Source organism: Pleurodeles waltl, chromosome 1_2, assembly GCF_031143425.1.
Source record: "Pleurodeles waltl isolate 20211129_DDA chromosome 1_2, aPleWal1.hap1.20221129, whole genome shotgun sequence".
Classification (NCBI taxonomy): Eukaryota; Metazoa; Chordata; class Amphibia; order Caudata; family Salamandridae; genus Pleurodeles; species Pleurodeles waltl.
In genome coordinates this window covers 472,999,121-473,026,231 of record NC_090437.1, presented here as the reverse complement: position 1 = coordinate 473,026,231, position 27,111 = coordinate 472,999,121, and the positions used below count along the sequence as shown (strand labels likewise).

Sequence of the window (27,111 nt, the reverse complement as noted above, 5' to 3'; positions counted from 1 at the left end):
TTTTAAAACGTCTGGGGGGGGGGAAAAGGCGCAGTGCCGAAGCTTTAAGCTCTAAAAAAATGTCGACACAGTCTAATGACGGCCTCCTTACCGTTTAAGTAAAAATAAAAGTGACAAGAGTGTTCTTAGGTGCAAAATATTTTGCGAAATAGATGTATCCTGTGATCCATTAAACATTTAGCAAACGTACGTTAAAGAAATGCTAATTATTAACCTCTAATATTGGGCTCTGGATTAGCGAACTACTCGCCCAAAAGCGCCTCAACACGTTGTCAGGGGTAGTTAGCCCTATAGAAATTCAATTTTGCTTACATTCTTTTCAAACTTGTCTAATGCTTCGTCTCTCGTATTGTGAAATGTGTATGTTAACATTGCTCATTAGCTAAACGATGGCCCAGTTGAACGTGTTAATTATGTTTGCGCAAATATGGGTTTATTTTATTTTTTTAATTAACCTGTGCTGTAGATATTATGAAATACGGTTATCTCAATTATATGTATAATATTGTTTTTCTATTTAAAATAGATGAAAATGTGCAGCTGATATTAAAAATGTATACTTTGCAGGGCAGTACTTTCTGTTTTTAGGTGAGGTTTAGGCCAGTTATGAATATATGAAATGTGGTGCTCTGAATAAGCTCAATATGAACAATTTATGAACTTATTGTGCAAGGTGGCACGCAGAGGGCATAAACCACTCATCTAGCAGTGCACGTTGTATGAGGGATTTTGATAAAAGGCCTCCCAGGAGATTTGAGAAAAGGGAGTACGTTGAGCAGTCAGTGGATTGAAAGTTTTCCAGCTTTCATGAACTTTAATAACACAAAGTTGAGTATTATGCATCATTCTCTAGAATTTATTAGAGCAGCCAAACATGAACGATAGTAATTCGATAGTAGAAAGCATATCACTACAATGACCAACCACAACTCGTAAGATGAGAGACCATCCACCAATAATAAATAAAAAAACAACTGATGACAATCGCTTTTTGCTGAAATAATTTCATCCTGTGCTGTGTTAACCATTTACTCGTGCTCCTCAACTACAGTTAAATATAAGGAGTAATGATTTATCTTTGCCCAAATTGTGCAGGGGCAGCAGTGTCTCCTCCTTCTGCTGAACCTAGAAGAAAGGTTCTGATTAAAATCCGTTTTTAAGGTAGTTTTAAATATCGAGATGCAGAAATATCAGAAAAAAGTGTGATACAAAAATATCATGATTAAGAAACATCGTTGACAAAAATATATATTTTATAAGTAAGTATTATCGTTTTCAAGAATATCTGTGTTGTTTTTTAATTATCTTTGTGCTTTAGTTCACATTACATTGTATATGTTAAATATTGTTTATATAACTGTTAACACTATTGTTAAATATAGTGTGTAATTGTAAGTGATTTATCATTTTTTATTTAATTGCTAATAGTCATTTATAGTGTTGTAGCAGGTTTTGAGGTTTGTAGGGGTACAGGGCAGGAAGTTGTTTAAGTATAATTAATTAACAATTCATCATTTATTATTGATTAGTTTATTACTTATGTAGATTGCATAGTTACTATATATTTTTATTATATATTAGGTGCAGGTTGGTGGGGCTGTAGGGGTATAGGGTGGGAAGTTACGTATTAATTATTTAATTGATTATTAATTAAGTAAATTGGGCAATTATTCTATTTTTGAAGTTATATATTAGGTACATGTTGTTGGGTTTGTAAGGGTAGGGGGTGGGAAGTTAAGCAGTAGTTGATTAATAATTAATTTATTATAAATTACTAAATTGATTAATAATTATGTAAACTGTGTTGGAATTATACTTTTAAGTTCTATTTTAGGTGTGGGTTTAGGGGCCTAGGGTGGGAAGTTAATTAAGTAATAATACATTAATAATTAATTATTTAATTGGTTATTAATTATGTAAACTGTATAATTATTATATGTTTGAAGTTATATATTAGGTGTGGGTTGTTGGGTTGTTAAGGGTAAAGGGAGGGAAGTTAACTAAGTAATAATTGAACAATAATTACATATTAATTAACTAATTCCTTAATTGATTATTAATTATGCAAATTGTGTAATAATTATATATTTTAAGTTATATATTAAGTGGGCTGCTGTGTTTATAGGGATGAAGGGTGGGAAGTTATTTATGTAATAATCAGTCACATCTTAATAATTATTTAATTTATTATTATATATGATATTTGAATTATGTTATACTTATTTATTTTCGTTAGATTTTAAGTGTGGGCTGCTAGGTTTTGGGAAGTATAGTGTGGGAACTTGATTAAATAACACATTAATACAATTTTCTAACCCATAATTAATTTACTTTTTTAATAATTATGTAAATTGTTTAATTGTTTTATTATTTCATATATATAATTTTCCGAACAAGCATTTTATATTTCTGGCTCGCCAAAGGCAAGCCCGCCTGAGCCCGTCTGCACCTGGTGACAGGACCACTGGCCCGCCCACCTCCCTCCGCTACATTGCGAAGAACTTAGGACCACATGTACAAAGCTAAAAATGTGTGAGTCGGAAATAGCGACTCCATGCAAATCACAATTTTGGACTCGCAAAACTGACTGTAAATCATTTTTGGGATTCGGTGCCGAGTCGCATCACAATTTGTGAAATCGCAAATTGCGATTTCCTAAATTGCACATGGGGGGTTTAACCGAATCGAAATTTGCGACCTGAAATCGGAAATTGCGACTGAGTCGCAATTAGGGAACAGGTGCAAAAGAAAAGAGAAATTACACTTCCTGGTGCTGGATGATGACCTAAGAACCAGGAAGTACCTCCCATGGAAGTTGTAGGGGTCTAGCTAGGACAGACAGCAGAGGCACACCCAGTTGAGAGGAGTAACTGCAGCCATGGCAAGCCAAACTAAGGAGGCAAACACTGCAGGGAGGAAGAAAAAGCTGAAATTCTCTGACAAAGAATTGCAGGTCCTCACTGAGGAGTGCTGCCTACACCATGGGGTCCTGTTTGGGAAGGCAGCAATGAGTGTCCCTGACTCACAAAAAAAGAAAATATGACTGGACATACAAAGTAAGATAATTGCCATTGGAGCCAGTCACCGCTCCATAGAGGAGGTGCACAAAAGATGGTATGACCTCAGGTAAAGAACCAAGGAAAGGGTTGCAGAGCGGATGAAGGAGGTGCATGGAACAGGTGGGGGACCATCCACAGTAGCACCACCCACAGCAATAGAGAGCATGGTGTAGACCACACTGGAGCCAGAGGCTGTTGCTGGAATTGAGAACCTGGACAGTTCAGCACCTGGAACCTCCAAAAGTAAGTAGCAAATCTCACGTATTGACACTATTCAAGGCACCATGTACTCAACCACAGTTCACAAAAGCATGCATCATCCAAATAGTTCCATGCCTAAATGCCCACCTCAAGTACAGTGCATTATGGGTAATATAGTACAGTAGTCCAATATTTGAGGAATATTTATTTTGATAAGCCACACATCTGAGAAGCACTGACAGTGTATCCCCTGTGTCCCACAGGTCTCCCTGGGGTATCCACTTATGACCCCACTGTGGAGAGAGATGACGATGCCACCATGACAGCAGCCAAGGCAGTTAGCATTTCCGCAGGGGAGTGCAGCGCCACACCAATTGTTCCCCATTCACATGAGACAACAGAGGAGACAGATGTGGACAATGAGGCAGTAAACCTGACTCCCGGGCCACAGATGGGTGAAAGGCAGCCACTGAGAACAGCAGAGTCTGGGCGTAGAAGGTGTTGTCTGACACATGATGCAGGTGAGGAAGATGTCACTACACAACAATTCCTTGGACTGGAGGCATCCAAACTCAGCAGTCACAGCCTGCAAAACAAACACATGCAGATGATGAACTGGAACCTTCACCGAATGCAACAGACCCTCACACAGGGATTTGGGAATGTTAAAACTCAATAATCCACCCTGAACACCAACATGGTCAACCTCACCACTGCCATCACTGACCTATGTAGGGAAATGGTGGCAGATCAGGCACATGTAAGGCGCAAAGTGCGCAACACAGCTGCACGGTTGGACTTGTTCAGTCAGTCCATTGGCCGCCTAGCCACCACAACTACATGCCTGCCAAGACGCACTGTCACGCTCCAGGTTGAACTAGGGCATTTTGCTGGAGATGTGGCAAGAGGACTAGGACGCATTACTGCTGCTGCTTACCTCATTCATACCTCCCAGGCAACAAGAGGTACGGGTGACACCCCTCAGGACAGTGAGGAATTATCAAATGTAAGCAGCGTTTCTGCCTCAGATGCCCGCATCCTGCGTAGTAGCAGTGCCCGCCAGACATCTGTGGACTAACCAGGCACAGGCCATGGGGGTCGTAGCCGTAGGAGGGTGTGATGTTGTCTCCCTAGGTTTAGCCTAAGGCACAGGAGTGGAATGTGTTAGGTTTTGTTACATAATACTTGTTTACTGCTGGCTATACGCCACCATTTACATTATGCATCCTGACATTAAAGGATATTTTTGTTTTCCATAACCAGGCTATGTTTGTCTTACATTTGTGAGTGCTGTTACAGTTGGCACTTACCTGCCAAAGTAATGAGTTGCTATATGATCCCGTCTCCGTCTGCCCTCCATTGTGATACTACCATCCCCAGGCTGTTGTTGTGGTGGCTCCTGCTACTCATCCTCCGAATCTGTGTCATCTAGGGTGAGATGTAGCCCACGTCTGGTTGCTATGTTGTGTAGGATGGCACATGTAACCACAATCTTGCATGCAGTCTCTGGGGCATACTGGAGTGCCTAAAACCTGACTTCAACATGCCAAAGATCGTCTCAATGATGGTTCTGGTGCGCCGATGTCCAATGTAGTAGCGCCTCTCATTCTGATTGGCAGGTGTTAGGTATGGGGTGAGTATTCATTGCCTCAGAGCATACGCACTGTCACCTGTGGGACAAAACAGCAGATATGAGCATGGCTACACATGGTTATGCAGCGACACGTATTTATGATATTGGTGTGTACTACACAGTACCTAATAAATATCCATCATCAAACTCCCCACGTTCTAGGCGTTGGTGTATCCCAGTGTGCCTGAATATGTACGCATCATGTGTGCTTTCTGGAAATTTTATCACTATACCAGTTATGACATTATGGGCATCACATACCACCTGGTTGTTGAGTGAGTGAGTACATTTCCTATTGCGGAACACATATTCCAGATTTGCAGGAGGACATATGGGTATATGTATCCTGTCCTCACACCCTATTACATGGGGAAAGTTTGCAATTCTGTAGAAGTCCAAGTTGGTGTTGTGTATTTCCTCTGCATTCCTGGGAAGGTAAATGTATCTGGACATGTGTGCGAGTATGGCATCTAAGAACCGTCTAAAGAGTCATGACAGGGAACTTTGGGACACCCCAAAAGCAACAGCAATTACCCCCTGGTAGCTACCCTAGTCCAAGAGGTGCAGTGAGCACAGTACTTGCACATGTGTTGGGATGGAACAGCTGCACAGGGTTTGGCTTTCTAGCTGAGGTTTCAGCAGTTCAATGATCTCTAAAATGACTGTGCTGCTCAGTCTATATTTATCATATATTTCCTCCTCAGTCTGTTGAAATATGGTCTGCCTGGTTCTGTAAATCCTCTCCTGTCTACGCCTCCTTCTCCTCTGCTGGGCAGATTGGACTCGCCTCCTCCATGCAATCACGTAGAGTGCAGCCATTTTGAAAAACCCAGTGCCTTCTGGGTCTGCTTTTATACTTTGGCTCTGATTACCACCTGTTTGGAATCAGTGCTAATCTGGGTGTGCAAAATGGCGTATTTGCGACTAATTGCAATTTGCTACTGCCTTGTACATTCGCTTTGCGAGTCACAAATTGCAATTTCTTATTTGCGAGTCGCAAAATCCAGTCGCAAATGTTTGTGATTCTGTAATTGGTCGCATCGCTATTTGGGACATCAAAACGGCATTTGTACATACCATTTCACGAGTCGCAAAACGTACATACATGTGGCCCTTAGAGCCTTCGACCCTGGACACTGTGACAACTGCTGCGTCACTTCCTCCCTGAGATCAACTAAAGGTCCCTTCACCTGCCAACACTGCCACCTCCCCTTCCTCACTGCAAAGTCCATCCCCCCTGACCCTGCCTCACTCCCACCAAGAAGACCTCGGACAACACAGAACCTCTCCAATGCATCCTGCTCAATGCCCGCACCCTCTGCAAACACGCCGTAAAAATCTGGGACACCATCTCCCCTGACTTCACCTTTATCACCTTGACATGATTTAACCCCCACTCAAGCCCCAACATCACCACCAGCCATCTCTGAGGGCTACAAGATGATACACCGAGATTGCACCAACAAATGCGGCGGAGGCATTGCCTTCAAGGAAACATTACAATGCACCGTCACAATCGACGACCCTACACCTCCCATGGAATACCTCAACTTCCAACTACTGACCGACGCAAAGACCATGAAAAGAGGCACCCTCACCTCCAGACCCCCATGGCCACGACCAGCTTTCTGTAACGCCATCTTCAACCTCATCATCCCACTAGCCATCGACTCCCACCACTACTTCCTTCTCGGTGATCTCTACTTCCACATCAACAGCCACCACCTCCTGGAGATCCTGAACAACATCAGCATCTCCCAAATGGTCACAGAACCAATGCACAAAGCCGGACACACGTTCAATCCCATCTTCATTTCCAGGGCAGAATCAAATTCACTCACATCTCAGAACTCATCTGGACAGGCCACGCCATCGTAGACTTTACAGTCTCCAAAACCCAACACACCACCACCGAGCACCACAGCTACTCCCATTGCCACTGGGTTAAGGTAACTGATTCTCTGTGGACACAGGCCCTCTGCACCACACAAACCAGAACATCACCTTACCTTAAACAAGCCATCCAAGACTTCTCTGACTGGATCACCAGATGCGCTGACAGAGTCACCTTACTCAAACGAGCAAAAATAAACAAATCCCCAAAACAAGCCAGCTGGTACACCGCAGACATCAGAACCACCAAACACAACTGCTACCAACTCTAAAATCAATGGTGCCGCACCAAGAACCCCTCCGACAGAGCAGTGTACAGAACAGCCCTCAGCAACTACTACCAGCACATCAAGGAGGTCAGATCAGCCATCTCTGCCTGCATCAACACATTGGCCAACACATTGCATCAATAGTAAATGAAGGAACTCTTCAAGATAGTCAAGGAACTCTCCAACCCAACAGCCATTAAGAACACCATGCACCTCTCTCAAAAACACTGCAACACCCTCTCAGACTACTTCCACTGCAACACTGTCAACATCTACAATAACTTGGACACCCAACCCACCACCCTCGGCCTCCAAAACCCCATCCAACCTTTGAGCAACAGCCAACGGTCACCTCCTGGTCCCCCTAACCACCCAGACCACTGCACACATCATGTCTTCAATCCACTCTGGGGCACCCACTGACCCCTACCCAACCTCAGAACCAACACTATCACCTCAGAACTCACCACTATCCTCAACACTTCCATCGTCACAGCAACTTTCCCGAACAGTTGGAAATACGCAGACGTGAAACCTCTACTGAAGAAACTATCAGCCAAACCCAGGATCTAAAATATTACTGACTTTTCTCATTGTTCCCCTACCTAGCCAAAGTACTCAAGAAAGACATCAACCTTCAGCTCACCGAATACCTTCAACAAAACCAACTACTTGATGCCTCTCAATCAGGATTCCATGCTAACCACAGCACTGAAACTGCTCTGATTGCTGCCATGACAACATTAGAACTTACCTCGACCGGGGACAAAGGGCAGCCTTGATTATCCTCGACCTGTCCACAGCATTCAATATCATCTCTCACCACATTCTCATTGACAGACTCCACAACATCGGCATACAGCAGAACGCCGTCAAAAGGATTGCGTCCTTCCTGAGGGGAAGCACACAGAGCATCTGACTTCCTCCCTTCACCTCACCTATGTGCGGCGTACCCCAAGAATCATCCGTCAGCCCCACCCTCTTCAACATCTCCCTCTCCAGTGTTGTCAGATCCCACAGTCTCAGTATAATCTCATATGCAGATGACACCCAAATTATCCTCTCGCTCACCGAGGACCCCACCAACATCAAAACCAACTTCGGCAATGCAATGACCAGTGTCGCCAAATGGATGAGAAACAACTGCCTCAAACTGAACTCAAACAAAACAGAAGTTCTAATCTTCGGAAAGAACACCTTTGTATGGGACCACAGCTGGTGGCCGGCAGAACTTGGACCCACACCAACAGACCACGCACGCAACCTGGACATCATCCTAGACAGTCAACTGACCATGAAATGGCAAATTAACTCAATCTCCTCCTTCTTCTTCCACACCCTCCGCATACTCGCAGAATCTTCAGAAGGATCCCTATCAACACGAGAAAGACCATCACACAGGCCCATGCCACCAGCCGCCTCAACTACGGCAACACTCTCTACACGGGATTCTCCACCCAAGTCCTCTGAAGACTCCAGACCATACAGAACGCAGCAGTCAGATTCATCCTGGACCTCCCCGGAAGGATCCACATCTCCCCAACCTTAGACACCTCCAGTGGCTCGCCATCCAGAAAAGATGACAGTTCAAGATCCTCACACTTGCCTACAAAGCTCTACACAACCAAGGACCTTCCTAACTTACCCATTGAATGACATTTCATCTGCCTACCAGACACCTGCACTCCACCTCACTTGCCCTTGCTTATACTCCTCTTCTGCATCTGTTGCAGCCACAGTGGGGGCTGCTCCTTTTCCTACATCGCACCAAATCCTGGAATGACCTGCCTTTTCACTTGCGAATAGCACTCACTTTAACGGACTTCAGGAAGAAATTCAAGACCTGGCTATTTGATGGACACACAGCACCCCTCAGCACCCAGATACCCCTAGTGGTGACATAGCAACACTTTACAAAACTGACTGATTGAATAATTGATTGCTTGGTCCATTAACAGGGTTATTAAAATGTGTTATGTGTTTGAATTGAAGTACTTTCCCCACTGCTGCACAGACTGGACTGGGAATAGTACATATTTCCCCTCTGGAGTCCAACACTTTCCTAACTGTTGCACAGACTAAGTCGGAATAGTAATCTTTACCTTTCCAAAGTCCAACGATTTCCCTGCTGTAGAGCAGACTGGAGTGGGAATAGTACATTTAAGCCCTCCAATGTCTAACACTTTCCATACTGTTGTACAGACTGGAGTGGGAATAGGACATTTAACCCATCTGACACCTAACGCTTCCCTTCTGTTGCACAGAGTGGATTGGGAATAGTACATTTTACCCCTTCCAAGTCCAACGCTTTACCTACCATTGCACAGACAGGAGTGGGAATAGTAAATGTAACCCCTCTGAAATTTATTGTTTTCCCGACTGTTGCACCGACTGGAGTGGGAATAGTATATCTATTCTTTCCAGACACAAAAAGAGTTCTTAATATAGTTTAAATATATATAGAGATATAGGTATAGATATATAGCTAAACAACTATTTGTTTATTTAATTTTGCATTATTTGTTTATATATAGATTATTTTTTAAATGTTTGTAATATTTGTAGTAAAGTTTTTTGTATTTTTTAGATCTGTATATATTTAATTAACTTGGTGTTTTATTTAATGTTTTGAAGTAGATTTTTTTTTTAAAGTTTCATATATATATGTATATATATATATATATATATATATCATTTTATATATTTATGCTATTTATAGTAGTAAATAAAAAAAAAATAACCAAAAACATTTAATATAAAGTCAAATATACATTTTTATTAAGTGTTACATTATATATACATATATATAAACATACATATGGATATGTGTTTATATGAGTATATATTTATATATCGTATTAAACATTTTTAAATAATTCAATTTAGATTATATTAATCCTATCATTTCACAATATTTAAGATTTACTATTTTAAACTATATACATAGAATAAAAATTGATATTTTTGCATTTTTTAACAATGTTAATGTAAACGATATTATTTTCTCGCTATTTTTGTACTTACCAGTATAAGTATAGGAAACAATTTTTTGATATTTCTGTATCTCGATATTGTTCATTCTGATATTTTGTCACAAATCCCAGTTCGGACTTTGTCCACTGAAGTGAACATGCAGATGAATTTCACAAAAGGTTCCACAAATAACAAGCCACCGGCCTACTAGCCGACCTCACTGATGGCTAGGTCTCAAAACTTGATATCAATTCTCCAGAAAATGAATCTGTACCGCTCAGTGGAATGGGCACAGTTCACATTCCATAAAAGACATGTGACCCATTAGGTCCCACCATCTAGGATATCCGACTTAAAAGGATAAGCAATCCTTGAAGGCCAAATCCAAAATTTTGACAAGGGTCTTGAAAGGTCCACAAATTTGTCATGACAGGCCTGCTAGGACTTGTCAATACCCTTCATATGATCTTTCGCTTATTTCCCTGAAAACTTCAACTTCTAATCTATTTCAGGGGTGTTCGTACTCCCAAGAGGGGTGAGGACATTCTCCCTTGATTTGGTCTGCACTTCTTTAGTGAAGGGTTTCCTTAATCTGGACTGGATGTAGACGGCTTTTCTGGCTGAGGGGGGCCAGTTCACATAGTTTGATTGCACTATTTCCTCTAGGTCAAAAGTGATTTTTATGAGGTCAGATGATATTTGCAAGGTATTAGGAATATCTTCCCCAGTATCGTCTTTGTACCTTTTATGACTGGGCAAGAGATGCCAAGAGCAGTCCACATGCTCCTCAGAGGCATCAGAGATGCCTTCATCCATGTCATTACATTCAGACTCAATCTCGTTATCAGAGTTATGTCTTCCGCAGTGTCATGCATGCATTTGGGGGAAAAATCGTGTGCCTTATGAGTTTTCTTTTTTGAATTAGTAGAGGTGGGCTTCTCTGTACGAAGGTGGGGCTTTCATAGTAGGAGCTGGCCGGTATATCATCTTGGGATGTGGGTTTTTTCTTCAAAGAACCATGGTAATTGTAGGTCTTTCGGTTTTATAGTTGATTTACTGTTGATCATGTTTGGCAGCAGTTTAATAAATGCAAGAAGGAAAATGCATAATATGAAGCCTCTTGTCCAGCTACAGAATTAAATCTGATATAAAGGAAGTGGGAACGTGCGGAGATTAGAAGAATTCAAATGGTGATCTATTTTTAAGGAGCTAACATGTTTGAAATGAAAGAGGAACTCCTGAGGTCTGGATACTGCAAGGATAGAAGAATAATTATAACTTGTTTTATGAAGTGCTTTACATAGCATTTCTACAGTTTCTAGGCACTGCAAAGAACTGGTATTACCATCACCTAATTCAGTGCCTGCTGAGTGAGTACAACAATAATTGCTGGGATTTGTTGCTGGTAGAAAATATCCTCACTAAATCTTATCCAGAGTCCCCTTCAGGGGCTGTACTGGTAACTTCCATGTCAGTACCTTGAGCATTGTTTCTTGGGACCTTAGAGTTCACTAGTGGGTTATGGAATAATCTAAATAAGAATGAAATAAATGTTCCTCACATAGATTCATATACGAGTAGATGAGAGGATCGAGCCACTGTGATCAAGACGTAGTACATGTAGGGCAAGACATTCTGTGTGAGGTAGATCAGAACCCCTCTTTCTATACCATGATACCCTGATCACCAAATCCTTTCCATGAATTGAGTTCAGGGGGCTTTAGTAGATTCAATGGAAGTAAGGAAATGTTCATATTTGCTGATCTGAAATCTTCTTTTTGTTGTTAGGTGGATAATAGGGACTGGTCCACTAATGGGAATACAATCTCTCTGGACGAAGAAACAGTGATTGATGTGCCAGAGCCCTACAACTATGTGTCCAAGTACTGTGCGTCCTTAGGGCATAAAGCCAACCACTCCTTCACACCGAACTGCATTTATGACCCGTAAGTATGTCTGAGCGTTCAAGTGCAACTTTGTTCATTTACTGTTTGTGAACTGTTTGCACCTGTGACCATTTACTGCACCCCAAAATAAACTCAGTGTCATGTGGTGCCCCTAAAATAATTGACGCTAAAGGAATAAAATAGATGTCACTTTCAGGCCCTCTTTTACTGAGAAAGCCCCATTTAGAAGTTGTACAGCTCTTCAGTGGCGGCTTGTGAACTTTAAAACTGGTGGGAGAAGCAACCTGTATATACCAGGAATCAGTGAGCAAGCCAAGCGAGTCAGACTGATTTCTGGTAAGGGGTTTCCTCTCTGGAGAAAGGATTGGGGAAAAAAACACAGAACTAAGTGCTCAATTTTACACCATAACGTGCACAGAAATTGACTAAGAAATTAGAAGGCACTGAAGAAAATATTACAATATTTTGTAGTTTGCCAGACAAGGCTTGTCCTCCTCAGAGGAGTCGAGTTCATCCTCCATAAGACACATTCGAAAGAATCATTGCAGAATTGTGGATTTTTCATTTAATTAAACCAAAAAGGATCTAATGGCCCTATGTATAAGAGCCAGGTAAAAGACACCTAGTTGTGTAGTGTCACATGACACCTCACAGCCCTCCATTGCACAGTTGCGTGTAGAGCCTTAGTAAGTCTGACTTGTCACTGCTGATTTAACTCAGCCCATACACGTCCTTGTGAGGCTCCCAGGAGAACCCTGCATTCATGTTTGATGGGACGCTGTTTTTTGCACAATTCATTCTAATAATGGAGCTGGGTTAGTCACCATGCCAAGTACCTTGCTCTTTACAACAGAATGTGAAGCTAGAAGAGATGGGCTCTGATCCCAGGAATCTTACTTTGCAGCACTGTGTGACACCGAGCACATTACATACTTCACAAGGACTCTGTTTCTAATATCTACCAGCACTGGGAGTTTTCTGATGCAGACCAGGATTCAAAACCATGCAAACAAGCTGGAAATTGCTTTTAGTGGGTTGAAGCAGGCTGAGGTGAAACAGTTGGGAAGCATTATAATGTGCACGAAAGAAGGGTGGAACTTAGTTTGCCATGTGTAATACACTTAGCACGATGTGAGCATATGTTACACAGCAATGTTGGCTCAAACAAAACAGCTAAAACCTTTGCTGACAATGTTATTAGTCACATGGCTTGCACTGTGCCCAGAATGTGCGAGTAACTTCCCACGCACCCCTGGAATGCCAGAACAAGAGAAGCATGTCGTTTATTTGACTTTATGGCTAACCTTGAAAGGGAAAGACTGGGGGTTGTTCTAAAGAGAGTGTGTTTTATTCCACCCCTCTTGTCTGTTTCACGTTATCTAGGACATGTCAAATATTTTGGCACATGTGGTAAAAAAGCGTGGATGGGAAGAGTCATGCCGACAGCTTGCACCAAGATGCACTCATAAAAACTAGGCCAGGTGGAAAATAAACTTAAGAATTTCATTTCTTGCGCAGCTGTTTCATTTTGTATTCCTGAACTGCACAGATAGCACAGGGTCACACAATGACAGCGTAAGAGCTCGGAGCTTGGATCCGAACCAAGGTCTGCTTAGTAAACTGATAAACTAAACTAGCTGTAACTTTTCCCAGGTGCGACGCGTGCAGGGGCTGCCTATCTATTTTAAACAAAGATGAGCAGGCGCGCTCACTTTCCTGTCTGTCATTGTCACAGAGAAGAGAACACTCGTGACCAGGCGTGCATGGGAGTTCAGTTCACTGTTCACCAGCTCGGCCCTCCAGTCCCACCCCACAACTTCTGTGCCAATCTAGACGCTCCTCCCTAGCTGTAAACAGCATGAGAGCAGCGCACGGATTGGCTGGGTCAGAAGCTTTCAACACTCCTTTGGAGACTGGGGGTTGTGAATGTATTCCTCCCACCCCCTAGGTTCCTAGCTTTGCTGGTAGGCTAGGGTTCAAGTGCGCACGTCGGGCCGGTCAGAGCAAGGCACACTCCAACCCAACAAGCGCACTTCACCCCGAGGAGGCCTAGAGCTGTGTCACATCACATTAACTATTCAGGCTCCACCCCCCCCCCCCCCCCCACACACACACACCCAAGTCCGACTGACAGGTCCTCACCTGACTACTGCAAAACGGCAAAATCCCCCCGGCAACGCGGCACACTGCTGCTAACAGTATCAGCTGGGAACCACAAGTAAAGTAATCATGTAATATGGGGCCGGGGGCAGTGGGGTAACGCCCCCATGCTCCAATGAACAAACTGCTGCTGCAGCTCTTTGGGTGATAGTATCCTCCTCCTGGTTCAATTATAATACAGGTACATTTAGCTCTATTTAATCAGGGACACGATGTTTCTGGTCTGGGGATTGATTTAACAACAGCATGCAGGTAAGTACTTGTGGTTCAGCGTCAACCTCAGTTGAAGGAATTGGACTAAAGAAACCTATTTTCATAGTTCTGTACTTGCTCAAATGAAGCAGGAATGCTGGTGCAACGCATTCGACAAAGGGTCAAACTTCCTATGCAAAAAATAATTGTCGCAGATCTGTTCTGTACATGTAATAGCTTTGCTAAACGTTTCTTAGGAGGCTACGGTAAAGTGAGTTACCACAATCAATACGCATCTTGATAAAGGCTTAATTGTTAAGGTTCTCTGAGAAAAATATAGAACGGGAACAACCACCTGCAGTACTCTGAGATGAATAAATATTTCTGTAGTCAGTGCTTCCGGTTTGGTGAGATTAAATTCTGCATTAATCAGATTTCAGACCTTCCCATTAGCAAGCCCCTGCTGGGGGCAGGAATTTAGAGACTATGGTCATAATCTGCCATCCCACACATTAGCATGGTGCTTAGTCAACATAATGCATTGCCAAGCTTGTGGGCCATATACATATGTGCACTGGCTGTGGCGTTGACAAAAAGAAGCTCATAACTATAGTGGGAGTGGTCAGTTCCTCTGAATACTTGTGGAAATCAGAGTTACACAGCTATGGCCCATGACACTACAACATTTCTTCCCGTTTTATGCGTACATGTGCAAGAATATGCCCAGAAACACCAGGGGATAAACGACTACATATGAACATCTACAGATTTTTGATAAATGTAAATTTCTGTACATTTGTGTTAGACCTCTATGTATTCTGCTGAATAATGGATGTGTTTTGTTTGTCGTTACGTATTTTGTGTGACTGGAGTACTTTGTTAAGAGGAGAAAAACAAAAGGTCCTATTAAAAGGCAAGTAGGCATTTGGATAATTTATTCAAAGCGAATAGTAATCCCATGAAGCATAACTCAGTCCCGAGAATCAACATAAATCGTTTTTTTGTTTAAAATCTTTATTAAATAGGCAAACTGAGTATAAACAATTTCAGAAAAATAGATTACAATTTATAAATACATTAAACCAATACATCTTGGACTAATTACATCATTATATAGAAATCATACTTTAAGAAAGAGAAACCAAATAATTGTAAAACATGACAGGAAATCAGTTAACACAATAAAAGCTTTTTAACCTTTCTTCTATTTTAAATACACACACACACAAATATATATATATATATATATATATATATATATATATTTATATATATATATATATATATATTTATATATATATATCATCTGATATCCAAAGCATTATCATATGCAGTGTTGGAAATGGCCCTCTCAGAAGGGTCAGCCCAATCTTTTTGCCCTCCTCCTCCCTTTTTCTAACCTCATTTTTGTTGGCTTTACGACTGAACACTTTATCAGTGCTAACCAGTGCTCAAGTGTATGTGCTCTTTCCCTAAAAACATGGTAACATTGGCTCATACCCAATTGGTGTATTTAATTTACTTGTAAGTCCCTGGTAAAGTGCACTACATGTGCCCAGGGCCTGTAAAGAAATGCTGCTAGTGGGCCTGCAGCACTGATTGTGCCACCCAAATAAGTAACCCGCTAATCATGTCTCTGGCCTGCCACTGCAAGGCCTGTGTGTGCAGTTTCTTTGTCACTTCTACTTGGCAATTAAAACTACTTGCCAGGCCTTAAACACCACCTTTTCTACATACAAGTCACCCCTAATGTAGGCCCTAGGTAACCCATAGGGCAATGTGCTGTGTAAATAAAAGGCAGGACACATACTTATGTGTTTTACATGTCATGGTAGTGAAAAACTCACAAAGTTGTTTCTCACTACTGTGAGGCCTGCTCCTCTCATAGGCCAGCATTAGAATTGCTCTTATATACTTTTAAGTGGTAGATTCTGATCTGAAAGGAGTAGCCCTGTCATGTTTAGTATGGCCAGAATGGTAATAGAAAATCATGCTTACTGGTGAAGCTGGGATTAATATTACTATTTTTGAAATGCCACGTTTACAAAGTGGGCATTTCTCTACTCTTACTGCCTTCTGCGCCTTATAGCCTGTCTCCAGTCCACATCTGGTCTGTGTTGGTTGCCAGCTCTCATTGTGCATTCAACCCAGACAGCCATAAACACAGGACACTCAGTCACATCTGCATTCATCGCCATACAGAATGGGTCTCCCTGGGCAGGGAGGGTGGAGGGGCTCTCGCTTACCCTTCAAATGCCAGGGGCCTGTCCTCACACAAAGGACTGATAACCCCCCCCACAGGGATCCTGGCAGACAGGACTGGGCTGAAAGGGGAACTTGTGCACTACAAAACCACTCTTTGAAGTTTCCACCACTTCAAAGGCATTTTTGGGTATCTATACTGGGTCTCTGACCCCACCAAATCAGACACTTCTGGATCTACACTTGGACTCTGTCAGAGAGAATGTCTGGCTGTCAAAAGGACTCATCTGGACTGCTTTGCTGAAAAGGACTGCTGCCCTGCTGACTCCTGACTCTGCTGGAATGACTCTTCCTTCCCCACAAGTGCTCTCCAATGACTTGGATTGAGCTTTCCCTCCTGTTCTGAAGTCTCAGAGGCACAAAGATTTCATCAAAGAGAGGAAAATCTCAGTGCGTCATAAAATCGACACAATGCCTGCAGAAATTGACGCAGCACCTTCTTTGTGGTTGAAAAATCACTGCATTGCTTACTGGATCAATGCAGTGCCTGCTCCTTTTTTCTGAACGCATCATGCCTGGGCATCAAAATATCCCCTCATAGCAGTGAGGATCCAAGGCCGCGCTCCTCTAAATTGACGCATCACCTTGAGGCGTGGGGAGAAACAACACATCGTCTTTGCTATGCAGGAAAATCCAATGCAGCGCCTTATTTTTCAACCCATCTCCTCCTCTGTGACCCCATGTGTCATTATTTTTTGACGCATCGCAGACACTGTGTTTTACAAGGATACAAGCAATGATTCTTAAGAATTGAGACTCATTTAAACCTTTAAAAAGTGATATCTTGACTTGTGCATATTGGATTTTTGTCGTCTTGGTATTATTTTATTCAGATAAGTATTATCTATTTTCCTAAACTGGTGTGGAGTACATTTTGTGGTGTTTTCACTGTGTTATTGTATGAGTTATTGCACAAATACTTTACACATTGCCTTCTAAGTTAAGCCTACCTGCTCTGTGCCAAGTTACCAGAGGGTGAGCACAGGATAATTTGGATTGTGTTGTGACTTACCCTGACTAGGATTGTGCTCCCTACTTGGACAAGGGCGTATACCTCTGCCAACTAGAGGCCCAATTTCTAACAATGGTGGCAGCGGTGGGATAGGACTAGTGTTTGTGCAGTGCCATATAATAGCTATGTGTACACTACCTACCCACATTTAAAGACCATTTTGTTTTTTTTATTTTTCTGGGGAGAGGGGCTGTGCGCTAGTCCTTCTTTTCATATTTGGCCAGACCTGGGGATTGGGTCCTCTGAGCTGAAATCGGCCCGGGAGTGGGGTCGCGCACCCCCCTTCTGAAGATTGCACTTGAAATTTTGTTTTGGATTTACAGATCCTCTGCAAATTTGCAGCAGAAAAAAAGGAAAAACGGATTTGACCCCAGGTGGGGTTATTTTGGGGCCCCACCACCAGGCCTAGGGGGTCAGAGTATTCCTACCCTGCCCTCTTGTGTCTTCTGGTAACTTTTTATTTCAGGATTTAGGACGAGTCCAGCTGAAAGACCTACTTATGGGCACATGCAAATGGAAACTTGTAAATAATTACATAAAAAAGAGAATACATCTTAATCTACATACATTTTCTTTGCCTGCACTCTGGCTCACAAAATAAAACTGTGTCCAAAAAGCCAAACAATAACCATCTTCATTGTGCACTCCTTAACAACAAAATGGAAACATGACCAAGCAGTGAGGTACACAAACTACTATAGGGAGGACAAGATAATTGGCCATTAGGAATGTGGTTTGGAAGTTAGAAGGGACAAACACTGTGATGCTGGGTTGGTTCATATGTAGCACAATACTAGTAAAAGCAGCGAGGAAGCTGACAAAATAAACTAGACTGCATATGTAAAGTTTCAGAATTGCCACATGAATGACTAAAAGACATACATGGTCGCAATTATTATGTATACCAGTAAAGAAATACCTAACAAATACAATAGATAAAAAAGTCACATTAAATCTGATTGCCACTCTGTAGCTGTAGTTAGAATTCCCAGAGATAAGAATTCCTCTGACTTTTGCTCCCGAATAATTTTCCACCCATTTAACAAATCACAACAAAACTTTTCTAAACCTATAGCATTTGCTACTTCTTGTGATGATGTAAATATTTATAGTGAATTGTTAAAAGGCTGCAAAGATGAAAAGGGGGTCCCAAAAAATGTTTTTCCACCAATGCATTTTCCACAGACTGTTGTAACCGATGCAGCGTGAAAATGGTTGAACGGATTTAAATGAAATTTGGCTGGATTACACAATATGGTGCGCAGTTTATCCTTTTTGAGTATTGTAGGTAAGTATTTTAAAAAAATAAGATATTTAAACTTAGTGATATCTGCAGCAATGGTATTTTTGTGGAATTTTGCTAAATTTTGCAAAACTATCACTGTACATGGTGATGATAAATCATTATCTGACTGTCTTTACAAATGTTTAAGGCAGTCATGTTGTTTTAGGGCCACTTTCAGAGTGTTGTGACTTATGGCCTTATATATAGGTAAGTATTAGGTTTGATATTATTTCCTTACTTATTACCACTTTTAGTAAAGTGGAAAAATAATTATAAGTTTCTATATATTTCTTTTAAAATCTTGCGGAGTACTGTGGTACTACACAGGAAGAACTGTGGTATGTAAAACAAATTAAAAAGTCAATATCTTAAAAATTTGAAAATACACTATAATGCACTATGTTTCACAAATAGTGCGGTGTACATACAATTTCTAACTTATTTAATTCTGAAAAAAAGTGTACGGAGTGGCATAAAAATACCCAAACAATACAGCATAAATACAGTGCATGTGAAAAAGAAAATCTCCTGAAAAATATGGTACTGACGAGGTACTAGCACAGTACTCTATAAACTAATTTTAAAATATGTTTTATATTATTTCCTTACTTACTACCACTTTTAGTAAAGTGGTATTTGGTAGGGAAAAATAATTACAAGTTTCTATATATCTCTTTTAAAATCTTGCGGAGTACTGCGGTTCTACATAGGAAGAACTGTGGTATTTTAAAAAAATGAAAAAATGAATATCTTAAAAATTTGAAAATACACTATAATGCACTATGTTTCACAAATAGTGCAGTGTACATACAATTTCTAACTTATTTATTACTGGAAAAAAAGTGTACGGAGTAGCACAAACATACCAAAAAAATACAGCACAAATACAGCACATGTGAAAAAACAAATCTCCTAAAAAATATGGTACCAACTAGGTACTAGCACAGTACTCCTTAAACTAATTTAAAAATATGCACGAAAAAAATATAAATAAAATTCCCTACCTATCACCACAAAAAAGTGGTAATAGGTAAGGAACTACAATAAAACTACTACTTACTTATATCTATAGTCTTTCCACAGAACACAGCCAAAGTGTAGTAAAAACAGTATGGCTGCCTTTTCATTTTCTAAAATAAGCAATTACCTAATTATATACTGGCTTGTCATGGCCATCTACATTGTATACTGCAAAGTAACTGTAGTATACCGTGTCTCAAAATACAACTGAGACCTAGCTGTATTAATGTATTGTGGTACCTTTGTGTCACGCATAGGGTTGCATTGGCAACGCAATACTTGAGTCAGATTTACAAAGCAACACAAGGTCACCATGCACGGCCCTGCATTGATTGGTAAATATGGAGAAATGCAAGGCAGTGAACTTTGCTGTTTTGCATTACTCTGCCTACAATAATCTACAAATCTGCTAAATTTCACAAATATCCATATGCCACAACACTATACACCACTCCACGCTAGGAATTTCCATGATATGCCACTCCAGTGTGCACACTACTCCACCCTACACCACTCCACTCAATGTCACGCCTCTCCTCTGTACACTATTTCACTCTACATCCCTTCTCTGTATAAGACTCTACTCTACACCACTCCATTCTACGCTATTACACTGTACGCAATTCCACTGTATGCCACGCCACTCTACAATCTTACACTGTATTCACCTCCATTCTACGGCATTTCCCTGTACATCACTCCACTGGACGCTACTTCACTATATGCTACTTTACACCATTCTACTGTGCACCAGTCCACTCTACCCTATTTCACTGACTGCCACTCCACAACACACCACTCTACAGTATTTCACTGTATTGTAATTGTAATAGCATTTATATAGCACTTACTACCCATGATGAGGCGACAAAGCACTTTTTGTCGAGTAGCACGCTACCCAAGAGGTATTAGTGGTGGATTAGTATAGGGAAATATGAGTGCAGTTTTAGTATTATTATGAGTTAATTTGAGCAGAGAATATGTGAGTTTGTTAATTGGATTGACTAGAGTAATGGAGGGATAGAGGAGGGAAGAATCCAGGAGTGTTAATTGGGAGTTTATAGTAATAAGATGAGGCTTGGGATGAGTAAAGGAGAGATGGAGGAGAGAAAAGTCTATGGAAAGAGTTGGGGGGATCACAGTAGCAGGAGGGGTTTTGGATGAGTCAAAGGTGAGATAAATGAGGGAGAGTTTAGTAGGGTTGTTTGGGAGATAATGGTAGTAAACTGAGGTTTGGGGTGAGCTAGATGCGGAAGAGGAGGAAAAAGCTTAGGCAGGGTTATTTTGGAGATGAAAGTAGTAGAATGAGTTTGGGATGAGTGTGGATGGAGGATAGATTGATAGAGACATGACATAGGGTGATGGGTAGACAAAGTAAAGCTTGCAAGACAGTACATTTATATTGTTTTTATTTACTTATGATATAATATGATATGATATACATTTTTTAATCATTATTTTAATTTTTTGTTTTTCGTTTATTTATTAATTATTATTTTTTTTACTTTAATTTACTTATTTATAATTTGAACTTTATTTATAGATTTTATTGTATTTATTTTTATTTCATTTTTCTCTAGTACAGTAGGACTAGAGTAATAAATAAATAGATATGTAAATACATAGCAAAGGAATATATGTTCAAGGAATACAATAATGGGTATAATATTATGAGAAGAAAAGTAGCACTGTATAAACACAGACTTTCAAGATTTGTAATATTTTAAGTTAATTAATAAATGTAATTTTCTAACATTTATTAATCTTTCCTCAATTTTTGAATAGCGAAATGCTTATGATAATAAAACACTTGGGCCCATATTTATACTTTTTTCGCACCGCATTTGCATCATTTTTTTATGTAAAAGCGGTGCAAATTTATAAAATATAATTGTATTTTGTAAGTTTGCGTCACTTTTGCGTAAACAAATGACGCAAATGCAGCGCAAAAAAGTATAAATATGGGCCTTGATCAGTGTGATATAAAACGAGAGCAGGGATTTATAAGTACGTAATAGAACAACTTATCTAGGAGCTATGCAATGACCTATAAACATGTTAAGCAGAGAATAGCATACACATATATATGTATACACACTCACATATATATATATATATATATATATATATATATATATATATATATATATGCAAAAAGAGAATAAATATAATACTCGCACACTCGGGTTTCAGGAACAAAAAAAAGATCAGTTTAATCTACACACAATGCGTTTCGACTGACACAGCAGCCTTGGTCACGTCGAAACGCGTTGTGTGTAGATTAAACTGATCTTTTTTTTGTTCCTGAAACCCGAGTGTGCGAGTATTATATTTATTCTCTTTTTGCATGACTAATTACCGGCTTGCTCGTGCCGGTTCTCGCACCACCCCTTTGGGCTGATTGAGATCATACTTCGAGCATTTTTGTAGTCATATATATATATATATATATACTTAGCTGTGAGTAAATATACATTTGTTAAACAGGTGTAAAGAGTATATGTATAATTTATTGTTATGACATAGTAGCAATACATATTTCCTAAAGAACTATACATAGCTAGAATATACACATAATCAGATTTAAAATATTTATCAACACAGGCATATGCAGTCCATTGCTGTTTGAATATGGTGGTTATGAAGGAAAGAGCCAACTCTTGAGTAGTCTTTTGAAGACAAGACAAGATAGTTATCCATGGAACTTATATTTGGGGATAATGAATTCCACAGTTTGGCTGCTTGAACGGAGAAGGATGTACCACCTATAGTCTTTTTCTTTTATGGTGGTGTTCTAAGGCGGGGTGCCAATATTGAGTGGAGGTTTCTTTGTTGAATGTATTTGGTAATTTTGTTTCTGATAAAAAAGGATCCTGTTCCATGTATAGCTTTGTGGGTGATAGAAAGCAGCTTGAATGTGGATCTTCTGGCAATGGGTAACCAGTGTAGTGCTCTCAAGGCAGGGGAGATGTGGGCTTGTGGCTTTACATGTAATAGTAGCCTTGCAGCGGAGTTCTGAATACATTATAGTTTTTTCATAATAGATAGAGATGATCCATGGTAGAGGCTATTGGCATAATCCAGTTTGGATATTACAAAAGAGATAGTAGCCTGCACCTTGTGTGGACATCCGAGGAGGGGGAAGATGCGTAGTAGAATCTTCAAGGTGATGAAGCTTGTTCGTGTTAATTTTTCCACTTGGACATTCATTGTTAACTTGGATTCAATGGTAATTCCAAGGCTTTTAACTTCTTTGGATAATTGAGGAGGTGGTCCGAGATCATCAGGCCAGGCGCACAGTGGGTTATAATTTTTCCAGTCACCACATGTGAGTATTTCTGTTTTGGAAGCATTTAGTTTGAGATGGCTTCAAGTCATCCACTGATCAACGGCTCTGAGGCAACTGAAGATTTGTGAGTTTTCAATGTCTTTGGGGCATTCCAATTTAAGTAGTATTTGTGTGTCATCTGCATAGTTGTAGCATGTGAGTTGGAAATCCTTGATCAGTTCTGGTAACGATATCATGTAGATGTTGAAAAGCAAAGGTGAGATGATTGATCCTTGGGGGCCCCTTCTTTTGTGAGGTAGCGTTTGGAGGAGAAGAGGGGAGAATAGATAATATTATTTCTGTTTTGAAGGTAGGATGTAATCCAGTTGAGAGAAGTCCCTTCATTGCCGGCTTCGTGGAGTCTTTGAATTAGGGTGTCATGGTCAACCATATCAAAGGCGGCCGGGAGGTCCAAGAGAAGTAGTGCAGCAACTCCATTGCGGTCGAATGTTTTTTTAAGATCATCCCAGATTGCTATGAGTGCTGATTCAGTGCCTCTTCCGGGGTGGAATGCAGTTTGGTAATCTGAAAGTATGGAATTGTCTTCAATTAATTGTGACATCTGGGCGAATGCTGATCTTTCTATCAGTTTGCCAAGGAAAGGTCCATTTGTGATTGGTCTGTAGTTGTTGGGGTCCTGTTGGTCTAGGTTTGTTTTCTTTAATAACGGACAGATGTATGCCTTTTTCAGGTCTTCAGGAAAAGTTCCTGTAGTTAAAGAGTTATTGATGATTCTTCTTACAGGTGTGACAGCAGAAGTAGATAAACAAATGTTCTTGAAGATGTGTGGTGAACAAGGGTCAGAAGGGCAACCGGAAGGCCTGCTTGCTTTGACCAAATCCATAAATTCACTTTGTGATATTTGTTTGAAGGACTGTAGAGGCTGGGTTGGTTTATTCTTAGAGGGGTCCAATGTGTCTGCCTTGGTTGTGTAATGAGTTGCCAGTTTGTTTGTGAAATCTTGAGTAGTGGGATGTTTTCCTTCCATGCATTTAGCTTTATAAAATTCTTTGGCTGCAGATTAGCATTTAGAATTCTGTCTGAGTAGTACCTTTTTTAGCTTTTTTGATTGATTATTTGTATATTCAGTTAAGTTTGTGTAGCTGCAGTTTGTCTTGAATGTTGCTTGTTTTGAGCCAGGTCCTGATTTGTTGCTTTATCTATTTAAGTTCTGTGTTTCTCCAACATGTTAGTTTTCTTTTGTCCTGTTTAGTCTTTCTGAGTGGTATTAGGATATCAAAAGCTTTGTGTAGCCACTCATAAAGTTTTGGAACAGAATTAATTGTATCTAGATCTGTGTTGGCTGTTAGCTGTATTTCTAAGTCTTCAAAATTGAGTTTGCTTCATGGTTGATAGGCACATGTTTGTAAGATGCTGTGGGGTGTGTTGATTTGTGGTGTTTTATGTTTGATAGTTATCAAATAGTTGAATGACCATGTGATTGGTGTGATGCTATGAATGGTAACTGGCTTTGCAAAAATGACATCTAGGATGTGTCCAGCGATGTGTGTGGGATTGTGTACAATCTGATGTAGGTGCAATGCGACTAGGCCAGTGGTGATAGCTTTTGGATGGGGATTATTGGGTTTGTCAAACCAACTATTTAGGTCCCCAAGAATGCATACGTTTGAGTAAAATGTAATAAGGTTTGAGACTGTGTCTAGAAAAGCATCTGGGAATGTTGAGTTGTTAGGCGGAGGTCTGTAAAGGTGGAAAAAGTTACAGGAGGAAGTTGGAGTAGGTTGCATTTGGTGAGGAGGGCCTCACAACCTTGTATGGAAGTGTCTGTTTTACTGAGATTTGTTGCTTGTTTGAATATAATAGCTAGTCCACCTCCTCTCTTGCCTATACAGTTTTGTGTGATGATTTGTTGTCCCGGAGGAACGCCTTCATGCAACACTGGCGCCATGTCATCTCCCAACCATGATTCTGTTATGAATAGTAAATCAGGTTCTGTGTCCGTGAGCAGATTGTAGACGTTTTGCTTGTTTTTTTATAGTGATCGAGCATTTATGAGCAGGCGGTTTAGAAAAAGTGTGTTTGTGGTGGTGTTGTTTTGTTTAGGAGAAGGGTGAGCAGTATCTTTTGAGCTTGTAGCAGGTGTGTTCCTAGTTGTGATAATTGTGTGAGGGTCACAATACTTCTGTTTTTCAATATACTTTTCCTCTTACAGCAGGCTTAGGAGGCATTTTGTTGGGTCTGTGTGTGTTGGTGGTGGACTTGGTGGCTGAGAGAGAGACACGAAGAGGGTACTTTTTTTGTAGGGTAGCCTTATTGTGTAATAGACAAGGGGATGCAAAGTTGTTAAGAGTGGCATGTTCTTTATTTTGTTTGCAACTGTCTAGTGTGGAAGGAGTATGGGTTAGGGGTGGTGGAGGAGCATGTGGATCATAATGTAAGGCTCTAAACTGTGCTATGGATGAGAGGCGGGTGAATGAATGTTGCTGTGTTGGGGTGCTTGTGTTAGATGTTTGTAAAGAGTGAGAATGTAGGGGTAAAGATTGGCCAGGATTTGTATTCTTCGTGTAGTCATGAGGATGGAGTGGGTGTGACTGAAAGTATAATGAAAGTTTGTGTTATTTTCATGTGCTGATGTGTGTGGTCTGTTTTGTTTTTGTGGAATAGTGAGAGGGGATATTGATGTAGTGGTTTTCAGTGAAAGATATGTAGGTGAGTTAGTGCTGGTGAGTGGTATTAGTGTATTACAGGGGGTGTTGATGTGTTTTGGAGATGATTGTATGAGGTGTGTAAGAGGGGATGATGTGTGTCAGGGGTGTTTGTGTTAGTTGTCATGACTGGAAGAGGTAATATGTGTGGTGGAGTGGAGTGTGAGGATTGTATAGTTGTGTGTAATTGGTGAAGAGAGGGGAAGTGTGTCTGTAGAAGGTGTGTTGGAAGGCTGAGTTTAGGTATGGTCATGATAAAAGGGGGTCCGGTAGGAGCAAATAGAGGACAGTGCTGTCGGTTTGTATGAACAGGGTGTGTGTTTCTGGAAGGCTGAAAGTAATGTATAATGTGGTATTGTGTTGTGTGGGCGATGGCAGGTTGTGTTAGTGGGAATGGACAGAATAGTATTTGCTGTGAGAATGAAGGTGTTTTACTGTTGTAGTTGTGGTGGATATGTGTATAGGTGTTGTATATGGGGTTTTGTGTTGGTGGATGAGATGTTGCAATCTGTATGAGGTCAGTTTGTGATGCAAGATTTGGATGTCTTTGCTGATAATGTGATTGCATGTTGATGGATGTGTAGGGAGTAAGGTCCTTTCTGGTAAATGGAAAATTGGGCAGCATTTCTGGTCCTTGGCCCAACCAGTCCCGACCAGGCCCAAACAGGTCACTGCCCTTCTCCTCTCTGCCCTTAAGCTTGACACCCGGGCTGAGACATCCTGAGCCCTAGGCTTAAATAGCCATACTGTCCAATAAAACCTAGGCCTAACCCTAACCAATCAGATTTGCAACCCTAAATCTCACAACCAATGGGAGGCCCAGCCCTATTCACCAATCATACCCCTAGTCCTGACAACAAATCCCAACCCTAAAACCAGAAACCAATAAGAATCCCAACCCTAGTACCAATCACAAACCCAACCCTAATCCTTAAGCCAACAGAAAGACCAACCCCAACAACCTATTACAACATCATATGCAACAACTAATAGAAACTTATATAAGGACGAAGTTAACTGAAGCCCCAGCCCCTGTGGGAAGGGAGGAGGGAGCTGCTGCTCAAGTCAGAATCTCATTGGATACAGACAGGCTGAATCCACACTTCTAAGCTAGCAGAGTCTACTTTGCAGGCTTGGTGGGAGGAAGGAGCCGTCACTTACACCTAAATAGGCAGTGTCCTGCTCCCACTCAAAGGACTGCTTAACCCCTGTAGTGAGTCTGGAACCAAGGCAGTAAGGGAGGACCTCTGT

At 40.8% G+C, this 27,111-nt stretch overlaps 1 protein-coding gene and 1 long non-coding RNA gene across 2 annotated transcripts in view; one reads left to right on the top strand and one right to left on the bottom strand.

Moving 5' to 3' along the window:
* Positions 1-27,111, top strand: part of SETD7 (SET domain containing 7, histone lysine methyltransferase) — a 179,160-nt gene that overhangs the window by 138,871 nt on the left and 13,178 nt on the right. The window contains exon 7 of the mRNA XM_069240973.1: positions 11,817-11,974. Coding sequence (XP_069097074.1) covers positions 11,817-11,974 — 158 coding nt within the window. The remainder of the gene's footprint in view (positions 1-11,816; positions 11,975-27,111) is intronic.
* Positions 3,652-14,139, bottom strand: LOC138300990 (uncharacterized). The gene is made up of 3 exons (XR_011205049.1): positions 14,078-14,139; positions 4,571-4,930; positions 3,652-3,846 (listed from the first exon to the last, which is right to left on the bottom strand). It is a non-coding gene; the product is annotated as an uncharacterized lncRNA (long non-coding RNA).